Raw genomic sequence first — 11,507 nt, forward strand, 5'->3', positions numbered from 1 at the left:
CTCAGGGAGGACCAGGCGCCACGGGCCCTGGGAGTGCCTCTCATAGGGCAGGAAAGCTTCAGGAGGGTGTGAGCCCATTCCCAGGCGGTGAGGAAGGAGGAGACCAGCAGAAGCATTAGGAAGTCATCCTCGGTTCCAACGCTGCATGTTTTCCAAAAGCGCTGTCTGAGGGAAAGGCCAGCTGTTCTCCGGGACCCAGCTCCTTGGGGGGTTCCTCGGAGAACTGGCCCCGGCCAAGGCAGCCCCCAGGGGCCGAACACCTGGAAGGATGGTGCCTGCCTTCACCCCACGGGCAGCCCATCTCGGATTCAAGGATGAAGGATTTGGACGCCTCCCTGGGGTGCGGTGGTCAGCCCTGACATAGAGCTGGGGGGCCCTGGACATCGTGTGGATGTGAGGTGCGGAAGGGAGTCAGCTCTCCGGGGTAGACTACGGGGGGTCCGGGTTCAGCCTGAGCCCCTGGGTCCACGTAGGTGCTTTAACCCGGGTGGCTCGTGGCAACAGCCAGCCGTCCAGGTGTGCTCTGCAGGGAGGAGGCCATGGCGGGGCTGCTTGTCTAAAGTCAGCCAGTGCCCTCGGCTCCCTGCTCGTCTCTTGTGTCCTCCCTGGGTACTCGGCGTCCCTTCTGGGGTGCGAAGGCAGGCAGAAGATTCTGGGCCTCCCTGGAGAGTAGCTGGGGTGGGCGCCGGCAGTTACGGAGGCAGGGGCAGCCGTCTGGGCCTCCAAGGGGTCCACACACTTTCCCTCCTCTAGAGAGTTCAACTGTCCCACCAGGTAACCCCATAGCCTGCTCCCCGGACACTCGTGTGGGCACGGGGGCAGTCTGGTCCCTGCTCTCTTTGGGGGGTGTCCAGCCTCACGGATGTGGGTGAAGAGGCAGAGTCCCTGCTAGGATGCTGAGGACTTGGCCCAGGTAGCACCAGGCTTTTCCCAGCTCAGGTCATCGGCCTGTTCTCGGGCTGGGCCAGGGTGGGGGGTGATCTTGGGGTCACTCTCTCGCCAGCCCCAGGAACGGGGTGCAGCTGGAGTGGCTTCTAGGTGCTCCTCTGGTGGTTCTCCCCCGGTGGCAGTAAAGCACCTGATGTCCATGTCCGAGGGGGAGACTGAGGCTCACGCGGCGTTGCAGGGACCAGGATGCTCTTGTAAAGGTCAGCCGCCAGCTTTAAGCTCGGAGGGACATGGGGGGGGCCTCTGCAGGGAGCAGGGGAGTGGGCAGTGCTGAAGAACAGTGTCTAGCCCTGTCCTCACCGTCCAGCTTCCTGTGACCCCGGACACACCCCGAGGGGCACCCTGTTCCCATGCCCACTCAGGGGGTTCCCCAGGTCACAAGGCCCACTTTCCCAAACCCACCTTCCCAGGCCCAGGGAGGCGGCCCTGCGCGGGGGAGGGTGCCAGGGTCAGGGGCTGGGCTCCTCTGGCAGCTGGGCGGCATACAAGGCCAAGGTGTGGTGCAGGAACTCGTACTGCTCCGCGGTCTGGATCATGCCCCCCCTGCGGGGAGAGGTGCACAGGCCGTGAACGGCGGTCCGGAGGGGAGAGCCTGACCTTCCCGAAGGCCTGTCGGGCTCCTCCTTCCAGGTGCATCCTCTCTGCAGCAGACCCCTCCCGCTGCACCCTCCCCAGCCCGCGGTGGGGGGTAGGAGGGGCCCCATGCGGGCAGGCGTCTCCTCTGACCCTTCAGCCCCTGAGTCCCCAGGCTGGGCCAGGAACATTCCTGACCCCAAGATTTCCTCCTCCCGGTAATCTTAGAAGTAATAATTCTATATGTGTGTGTAGAAGGCGCTCGTGTTCCCCAGATACTTTCACATCAGTTAGCTCATTCCTTATAGCAGCTCTCTGGGGAAAGGGCCATTGTCTCTCTCTAGATAAAGAAATGGGGACCCAGGGAAGCACAGTGACAGCTCGGTTAGATGCACCCTGGTCCTCTCTCTCCAAATCCAGTGAGCTTCTGTGCATTGCCTATGGCCGCCTAGTTTCTACAACCAACCGTATTCTTTCCCCTGAGTAGGGAATTTGGAAAAACAGAGACAAGAAACAGAAGAGATCGAAAGCTCGGGTAAATCCACAGCGTGGCCTATTTAACTCCAGACGCACCACCTCTGCCCCCCGCCACCGCCCCCCGCCAGAGAGCTAAAATTCTAGATAGAGATTCTCGCCAGGGTGTGAGCTGCAAAAGAACAGCTCTTTAAGCGAAAGGGGCCCCTTCCTCTCCCACAGGAAGTGCCTGGTGGTGAAGGGCCCCGCTCAGTCCGCAGACCCACCTGTCCAGCCGCAGCTGGCACACAATGCCCAGAATGTCCACTTCCCCTAGGGCCTTCAGCTGTTGGCAGCCGATGCGGGTGGCGATGAAGCAGCCAGTCCGGCCGATCCCTGCGCTGGGTCCAGGGGTCCAGGGGTCCAGGGAGGGGGCGGGGAGGTCACAGGGGCCCGGGTGGGTGGGGAACAGAAGGGAAATAGGGATGCCTCCATGGGGCGGGGGGCGGCCACGGGGGCGTCTGCATCCCTCGCTGGCCTCCCCCTAAAGCCGGTCCGGGTCACCCTCGGGTCCCTGTGGACGTTTGGAGGAGCTCCCTCCTGCTCGGTGTGGGGGCAGCAGCTTCCCGCTGACGGTGCCTAGGCTGGGCTGGATGACCCCGCGGAACGTCCGTCCCTAACCGTGCTGCGTCCTCACAGCTGCTGGCGCCGGCCCCCTTGCCCGCCTCGGTCCTGCCCACAGTCCTGTCCCTTCTGCTCTGTCCTGCCCTTAACTTCCTCCCTTCTTCAGGAAGTCTTCCCCTGTGAGCCCCGGACCTCCCAGCACTGCGTCTGGGTGCACCTGCGGGAGGGGTTTCCCAACCCCTCTGCCTGTGCTTTTGGCCGCTGTGTTCTAGTTAGAATGTGCATCCCGAATGCTTTCCTTATTTTAAGTGTGTCCCCTGCATCCCTCCGCTTCTTACCCTGCGGCCTAAGTATTCTTCGTAACTGGCAAATCCAGTTTTCCGAGCCAGTCCCGTGAGGCCCCTCGTCACTTATCTTCCAGGCTTTTCCATCCTTGCCCCCTTCCCGTGCGACTCCGGCCCCTACTCGCTGACTCCGCTCCCAGCATCACGTCAGCCTCTAAACTGGGCCTTTGCACGTGCTGCTCCCTCTGCCTGGCATGCTTCCCCACCCCGCCCCCAACATCTTCGCTTGGCTGATTCACCTTTCAGGTCTTAGCTTGGCTTAGAGGTCATTTCTCCCGGAAGATGTTCTCTGGCCAAAGTCTGGGCTGGGCGACTTCGTTCTGTGCCCCGCCCCCCCCACCATTATGTTGTCATCGTGCTGCGTCCCGTTCGTTTCGTTGGCTGTCTTTCCCACCAGACCATAAAACTTGGCAGAAACCAAACCGTCTTGTTCGCAGCTGTCTCATCTAACTCCGTGCCTGGCAATACCAGGTTTTCAGGAAACACTCATGAGTGAATACATGCGTTTCCTGACAGCGGGGATCATGCCCGTCTCCGGCCTCCGCAGACTGGGAGCTGCCTCTCCAGACTGTGCCTGGGTGTCCAGCCCGCACGTCCAGGCTGTGCAGCCAGAGGGAAGGACAGAGCACTTGCTGAGTGACCTAGAGACCCCGTCCAAGTAAGACCTGGGCCTGCTCTGCTTAGACTCCTTCCCAGGAGGGGCCCAGCGGGGAGGAAGGGCTTCCGGGGCAGGGGGCACATACCTGCAGTGGACCACGATGGGCCCAGTGTTGGCAGCCGTCTCTGGGCTGTCCTCCACCTCGGCCACCAGGCGCAGCAGGGGCCCAGCCGACTCTGGGGTCTGGTGGTCAGGCCAGGCAGAGAAGAGGATGTGCTTCACTGACCGGCGCTCTTCCTGGTGCTGGGTGGGGACAAGGCATGAGAACAGGGCACAGCATGAGGGCATCGCCCGTCCCCTTCCCTGGTGCTGGGGCTGGAGGGAGCCGGAGCAGAGGACGCCAGCCTGGTCCCATTCATTTTGCTCCACCGCTCCCTCCTGGGACACCTCTGGGGAGGGCGGAGAGACCCCGGTTCCAGTCCTGGCTCTGCCTCCAGCCAGCACGTGACCTCACTCTGCTCACCTTGACAATGGGACCATGATGGCCGGGGGATAGAGAAACGCTCTGGAGAGCAGAAGACGCTACACAATAACAGATGCGTTTTTAGGCACTTTTACAAGTTATTAAGCATCTTGTCAAACGGCCCGCGGTTCCTCCAGCAGTGACTCCAGGACCCCGCCCCCTCCTCCGGGCGCTTGGCACAGACCGCTGGGCCTTGCTGGCGGTTCCCACGTGGATCGTTGGCGCTGCCCTACTGGACTAGAGGCTCCCTGAGGGCAGCACCCACATCCCTCTTCTGGTCCCAAGCAGCTCTTTACATGTGGCTTCAAGCAGGTTTCCCTGAGTAAACCGGTGCCTCCCAGGGAAGCTCCAGAGAGTGAGGGTGGCCCGACTTCCCTGTGGACCAGAGGGCGGTACCTGGATGGTGAGCTGCCTCACGGCGTACTCCGGGCGCTCTCTCACGTCCTGGACCTGGATGCGGAAGGGCCCGTAGGTCTCCTCCTCCGTGGGCCAGTAGTGGACACACTTCTGGGGGAAGGGAGCTGGGAGTCAGGGGCCAGGGCAGAGATGGGAGCGGGGACCCCCCCCACCACCACCACCTGCGGCATTTCCACCCCACTGCGCGCTGCCAGGGCTGGGCTGTCCTGAATTTGACACCTGCAGATAAAGTGCCCCTCCCACCCCTGCTTCTGGCTGGGGCTGGCCTCCCTGCCAAGTGTCTCAGGAACTGACAGGTGTCCTCAGCTCCCAGGGGAGGCCCCTGCCCGCAGCTGCCCCAGCAGGGGTGTGCTGCAGACATGGGTGCAGCCTGTCCGTCTGGGTTCGCCAGGGACTGCGCCTCAGCCTCCTACCTCCTTGCCCTCTCGGAGCTGCGTCAGCATGACGATGAGGGACGTCTCCTCCTGCCACACCATCTCCCAGAAGTCTGACACGGTGTTGGGCATAGGGCCCTGGGTGGCGATGTAGGCCTTGTCCTTCCCACCGTATCCCTGCAGGCGGAGCAGGCGGGGGAAGGGTGGGCGGTGAGGCCAGGGCCCTGGGGTGGCCAGACCTGCAGGTGCCGTGCAGCCCGGACACACACGTCACAGACACACACAGCAGACGCCACACGGTGGACACGACACGGGCTCTGAGTGAGAACATCCGGGTTCCAACCCCTGTTCTGCTCACTGCCTGTACAGCCGAGAGCGAGTTTCCCAGCGTCTGGTCTGTAAACGGGGTGCAATGGCCATCCGGCAGCACGTGGTGCAGACCAAACTCTACGACGTGTGCTGGGTTGAGTCTAGCATCTTTCAGGGCCTCTGTGAATGTCCCCTTCCTCCCCTGCTGCTTTCTATTGAATACTAGCGCAAAAGGCGAAGAAACAGTTCGGTATTTATTGAGCGGATATTTCCCTACGTGCTACTTTGTGCATTTAGCAGCGAGGCGTAGCACACTCCTGCCAGCCTTTTCTCTCCCTTTCAGGGTCCTCAGCTTCTTGCTCCTCAGGGCACGGTGAAATCCAGACTCCCCAGACTCCCCATCACCGGGCCGCGTTCCCCCACCCTCCCCCCCACCCCAGTCGGCCCCGGCTGCGGGCTGTTCACCGGGGCGCCCGGCCGCGGTCCCACCCACACTGAGCCGCTAGAGGGCGCAGTCTGCACCTGCCGCCTCCCACCCCTGCGGGCTGACGCTGGGGATGGAGCCCAGCCGGCCTCCCCGCCTCCCGGCTCCTTGACTGAATCCGTCTCCACGAAGGAGGGGCTGCCTGGAGCAGCGAAGGCCAGAGGGGAGGGAGCCTCTGCCGAGTGCCCCCGGCTGGCGCTGCACCTTCCGTGCAGACCTGGGAGCCGCAGGCTGGGCCTGGCCCGAGCCGCCCTCCGCGCTGTGAGGCTGGCAGGGGCGGCGGGACGGGGTGCACCCAGGAGACCGGGGTCTTCCTTCCGGCGTCTGACGTCTGCTCTGTGCTCCCGCCTGGCGTCCTGGCCTGTTTGCGCCGTCTTGGCTCGGAATGGCTGTGGCAGCCGTGGTTCGGAGCTGGGACACCAGGTGCCCCAACCACCAGCCGTGCTAGGCGGTGTCCTGGGGGTTCTCTGGACACAGCCCCCCCCTTCTCCGACAGCGACTCACCCGGATGTAGTTGGCGTTGATATAATCTCCGTCCTCCCGGCTCTGCGCCCGGCCCAGACAGACGCGGCTCTGGGGGTCTAGGAAGTAAAAATCAGCAGAGGCCACAGGTCAAAAGGTGACCAGCGAAGCAAACTCACGCAGGGCCAGAGAGAGGAGTCCTGTGCTGGTCACGGCACCTGCGAGCAGGTGGCCGATACCTATGGCATCATTTCATATGCACGCAGAAGGGAGCCACGGAACGTTCCTGACCAGCAGTGGGCCATGGTCAAAGAAGTAACTGGGAAGGTTCCCTGGCTGGTGCTGGGCAGGATGGACAAGTGAGGAGAGGGCCTTTACTGAACGACATTCTAGTTTGGAGAGCAGTGAGGCGCAGAACAGGGTCATAGCAATACAAATGGAAAAAGAGATATTGTCTCCTGAGAGGCCGGACTGGAACCGAGGCTTCATTCCACCCCCAGGGCGAGTCAGCCTGGCCGTCAGTCTAAGGGGGCCTTTCTCCAACTCCAGTCCAAGCCGGATGAAGAAGCAGGCTCCCCAGGGCCAGCTGGTCTGGACGGAGGGTGCCTCGGGGCCAGGAGCAGGGCAGTCCCCCTTCCTTGAGTGCTGGCCCAGGCAGGCAGAGGGCTGTGGCCTCCAGACTGGGGGTTCCTGGAGGTGGCCTGGCCAGACAAGGGTGCTCTGAGCGGAGCGGGAGGGGAGAGTGTCCTCAGGCCTCGTGCTCAGAGGGCCTGTGCCTGCCTCTGAAAGACAGGAGGCGCTGACCCCGGGACCCCCATCTGCAGCCTCCTCCCTGTGTCCATCTGAGGTCCTCCAGGCCCCTCTCGGGGAGCCATCCTGGTGGGGCCTCTCCCCCCGCAGACCTGTGTGGGCCCTTTCCCACGTGGGAAGAAGAGGAGGAAGGAGGTTTGGTGCAACTGGCTGTGTGACCTCCAGCAAGTTACACAACTTCTCTGTGACCTGGTTTCCTCATTTGTAAAATGGGGATAAGAACACCATAGGCCGGCTTCTTGGGGTCACACTGAGCAGTGCTGGCCTAGCATCATCCTGGTTGTGGTTACTTGCTCCCCTTCCCCGGCCAGGCCCGGATGTGGGCATTCCTCTGCCGGAAGAAGAGCCTCTGCGTACGGCAGCTCTCTCCTGGCTGAGGCTGTGTTCTGCCTTCTGAACACCTCCAGCCCCAGGCCCCTGCCGCAGTCCTTACTTGGCAAGATGGTCTTGTATCGGTCCTTGGAGGCATGGCCAGGAATATCCAGGTCTTCAGGGCTGACAAAGTTTGAGGGGATCTTCTGGCGGGGGGAGGGAGCAAGTGAACAGCCACCCTCCTTCCAGCCTCCTCTCTCCCTCCACCTTTCCCAGTAGAGCTGGGACCCAGCTGTTCCCTCCTGGCATCGGGACGCAGGTCTAGATGTGGCGGAGGGCAGAGGAGGGAGGCTGGGCGGGTTCCTTCCTGGAGACCCCGGGGTTCTCTCTCCCAGGGGCCCAAAGGGGACAGGCCCGCAGGCCAGGGTAGAGTGGTGCCAGCTGGCTCTCCTGATTCAGAAGGGCAGTGACGCGGAGGGGACCCCGCATTCTTACCAAGAATTCCTCTTCCAGCTGCTTGGGGCTGGGTGGCTGGTGCTGAAGGGCCCGGCGGGTGAGGGGGCGCCCGGCTGTGCGCAGAAAGTGCAGGGTGACCTCCTGGGGCGTGCGCACCGAGCAGATGGGCTCCACGGTCCCCAGGGACCGCACATCCAGCATCAGAGCCACATTAGAGCCGCGCCTGCAGCACAGACAGCCAGTGCCCCGTGAGCCCACGCGTGCCAGCCTCTGACGGTTATGATTGTTACGGGCACCTCTGGGGGGCGGCTCCTTGTCTCCCCTTGCCCCAGAGGCCCCGGGCCCTGTGCACCTCCGCCCCTTGTCAGCCAGAGCTGGTGCCCCCACTTCCCGTTCCCGGCCCGGCCCCTAAAGCTCTGACCAGCATCCAGGCCTGGAGGCCCCGGCCCCCTCCAGGGGTGCTCAACCCGACCTGGGGCTTGGGGCGCAGGTGCGAGGCTGACGCAGAGCTTGTGCCCCAGACAGGTAAAAGGCATGCAAATGACATGCAAATGAGCACATCTGGTTTCCTTTTCCTGGAGAGGTGGCGAGGGTCCCGCAGGAGGGAAGCCCCTCCCGGAAAAGGTCTCACCTCTCCTGCAGGCGCACGTGCTTCTTGGCTGGCGCCTGGTCAGGTGGAAGCTGGGTCATGGCTGCCCTCAGGGGAAGGGGTGGCCGGTGGCTGTGCTCTGGAGTGCCCCCTGTGGGCCTGGACCATGCTCGGGGTGGGGGTGGGGGGGCGGCGGGGGCTGGGCCCAGGGGAGGCTCACTGGGCCATGACCTTTGACCTCTGGGCTGCCGGGCCGGCCAGAGGAGGCTCCCAGGCCCAGGCCGGCTTTCTGCTCTCTGGCACCTCTGTTTTCACTGGGGTGTCTTCCGTTCCCCAGGAAGTGGCGGTGTTTTCACCCTGGGAAGACCAGGATCTCTGCAGGGGCACCCAGGAGGCGGCAGCCTGTGTTTAGAGTAAGGGCAAGATGAAGGGTAGAGACTGTGGGTGAAGATAGGAAGGAATCGGGGGGCGGGGCGGGGCGGGGTGCTGCCCCAGCCCCACGCTGGAGGCCAGGTCAGGGAGGGCGAGGGGGGAATACAGCGGTTCTGGATGGAAGAAAGGCTCACACACACCCTTTCTGGGTGTATGGGGGCCTCCTCTGGACAAGAAGGTGGAGGCCTCCTGCAGCCTTGGAGCCAGCCAGGGCCCTGGGCGTGCAGGCTGCTGGCACTTCCAGCCCCAGGGGCATCCTGGCTCCTGGGGTCTCTGTCCAAGGACGGAGGCTGGGGGTGTTTCCTTCCTCCTCTGCCCATCCCCCCCCAGCCCGCCTCGGTCGGTAACCGTCACAGGAAATGGCCTCACCAAGCCCTTGAGCGACAGCGCACATGGGGAGGCAACAGCTGGGGGCACAAGAGGGGGCGCAGAGGTGGTGGTGGACCCTCCCCTGGGGTACGGTCCCCATCTTCCAGACCAGAGTCCCAGCTTCCGAGTCCGGGAGGGGCTGTGGGGTCACCGCGCCCGCAGGGGCCGAGCGGGCAGAGAGGCTCTCGCAGCAGGAGGGCCTCGTCCGCCTCTTCTCTCCCTTGCGGGCCCTGCCCGGCCCTCGGGGACGTCAGGGGGTCAGCACCCGCGCCCCAGCCGGGCGCCGTGGCCCCGGGCACCCTCCTGTTCATGCCCCCCCCAGACGCCCTCCCGTGTCTCCCCAGGTTCGCACAGCCCTGGCCCGCGGGGCTCCTCCCCAGCCCGCTCAGGTACGTACTGAAGCAGCTGTGTCCCCCAGCGCCTCTCGCCAGCTGTCTGTCTGTCTGTTGGCCTGTCTTTGAGGGCTGAGAAGGCTTCAGGAAGCCAGCTTCCTCCCTCCGCCCCTCCTCGCTGCCACCCACGCACGCCCCAGCTGCCTGTTGCCACCACCAGGGGTCGGTGGCCTCCCGCCTCTGCCCCTGTGGGGGCCGCTGGCCTGTCCCGGCACCTTTGCCATGGGCCCGGCCCTGCTCGCTGGGAATGGCCGAGGCGCTGGGCCGTTCTTGACCACCCGGCCCCCTCCTCCAGGGCATCTCCTCCAGGTCCTGGGCGCGTCCAGCCTCCGCCTGCTCGTGGGGCAGGGCCGAGCCGAGCCTAGCTCCAGGCTGCCCCGCAGAGGTCCGGGTACTCCGGCTCCCACGGACCTCGGCTGGAGACTGATTTCCACTTCTTTGCTTCTGCCTCGGAGCCTCGCCCTGGAAGCCCTTGCCCCTTCAAGCCGTGGGAATCATGCCAGGCACAAACAGAAGTGGGCACAGACTGGGTGGGGCAAGGGGAGGCAGGAGTTCTTGCTTCCCAAGGGGCCAGGCTCAAGGGTCATCCCAGGCCCTGAGCCTCACCCCGGCACCCAGCCGCCTCTGGGCTGAGCCAGGCCAGCTGTCCCGGGAGTCGGTAGTGAAGACAGCTTGGAGGGTAGGAGGGTCTCGGGGCTTTTCCCGTCCCCAGGCCCCCCCAGGCCTCCTCCCAGAGCCCTGACATCTACTCAGAGACCCACGGAGAGCGGACAGCCTCTGGCTGTCACACCAGGGGACGCCCCCACTGTGTCTTCTTTGCCGCTGGGGCGCCTGAAGCCTGGGCCTGGAAGGGGGGTGCCCAAGTCCAAGACCCCAATGGCCCACCTCTGCCTCACCAGCGGGCCTCCTGTTGGCTCCCTGCTCGGCTCCTGTCACCTTGAAACAGTCCCCACACCCTCTGCTCCCGGCGCCCACAATCCCATCCTTCCCCTTCCACCCACTTCTCTGATTCAGCCATCCATCAAAGGGTGACAGCAAAAACGCACTGACGTACAACAGGCCCGGGGGTGGGCACGCAGGAGGGGGCGCTGGGGAAGGGCTGGCCTCCAGGTGGAGAACAGGATGGCCCTCTGGGGCTCGGGAGGTCCAGAGCTGAGGAAGCGCTCGGCTCTGGTGCCCAGACGGGGAGGAGGGGGCAGGAGCCTGGGTGGACCTGTGGGGTGTGAACTCCGCCTCAGCTGACCCTCAACCCCACTCGTGTTTCCACTAGTGGATGGCGGGGGCCTGGGGATCAAAAGGGGGGCAGGAGGGGATTGGAAAGAGGGCCACCCACTCTGGGGCAAGCTGTTGATTGTTATCGAGAACAGGAAGCTAGGGCACCGCAGGCGTGGGGAGGAGGAAGCGGGTGAAGCCCTCCCCAAACTGCTCTGCCTACGCCCCCAGGCTCTTAGGGTCTGAGCCCTCTGGCTGTGAGCACGCCTCCCTCCCAGGTTTGAGAAGCCGGAGAGCAAGGAAGCTGGGGGCCAGGAAATGGGGAAGGGGGGTGGGGGGCGGGTAGTGGTTGGGCGTTAGGCAAGACCCCGAGGGTCTCTCAGCTCCCTTTAGGTGTGTTTGGGGTAGGTGGATAGTCACCTTGCCTCCTGCCCACCCCTCGCCCCTTTCCACTCAGAAACGCCTGGACATCTTTGGAGGTGCAAACACAGCTGCGGGGCGGGGGGTGGCACTGCCACAGGCCTCAGAGAGGACAGAGCCCTGCAACAGCCCCGCAGCCTGGCCTGGGGGCCGGGGGTCCCCGCTGTGCCCCGTCTGGGGTGGACTCTGCCCCATCCAGGCTGCTGGGAGCACATGAAGGCCTGTATGCCCCAGGAGTGACTCCTGTCCCTGAGCCCCCCCACCCCCGCTCCTGGCATGAGCCTGCCCCCAACAGCTCTCGGGTCGCTCACTCCAACTGCTGACTTGCATCCAGAGCTGGGTCTGGGGTGCAGGAAGCCGGGAAGACCCCGCTGAGCCCTTGCTGAGACTGGGGAGTTACTGCTCC

The 11,507-nt window shown here is 64.2% G+C and overlaps 1 protein-coding gene across 1 annotated transcript; it reads right to left on the reverse strand.

Annotated features, from left to right (window-relative positions):
- Positions 1–1,309: 1,309 nt before the first annotated feature.
- On the reverse strand, positions 1,310–9,606 carry PTPN7 (protein tyrosine phosphatase non-receptor type 7). The gene is given in 11 exon segments (XM_065875337.1): positions 1,310–1,491; positions 2,262–2,375; positions 3,686–3,843; positions 4,460–4,570; positions 4,894–5,031; positions 6,152–6,228; positions 7,353–7,437; positions 7,727–7,910; positions 8,319–8,395; positions 8,397–8,516; positions 9,475–9,606. Coding segments are annotated over 10 exon segments (1,086 nt in total). The 5' UTR covers positions 8,445–8,516; positions 9,475–9,606; the 3' UTR covers positions 1,310–1,397.
- Positions 9,607–11,507: the final 1,901 nt, after the last annotated feature.

Source organism: Phocoena phocoena, chromosome 1, assembly GCF_963924675.1.
Source record: "Phocoena phocoena chromosome 1, mPhoPho1.1, whole genome shotgun sequence".
Classification (NCBI taxonomy): Eukaryota; Metazoa; Chordata; class Mammalia; order Artiodactyla; family Phocoenidae; genus Phocoena; species Phocoena phocoena.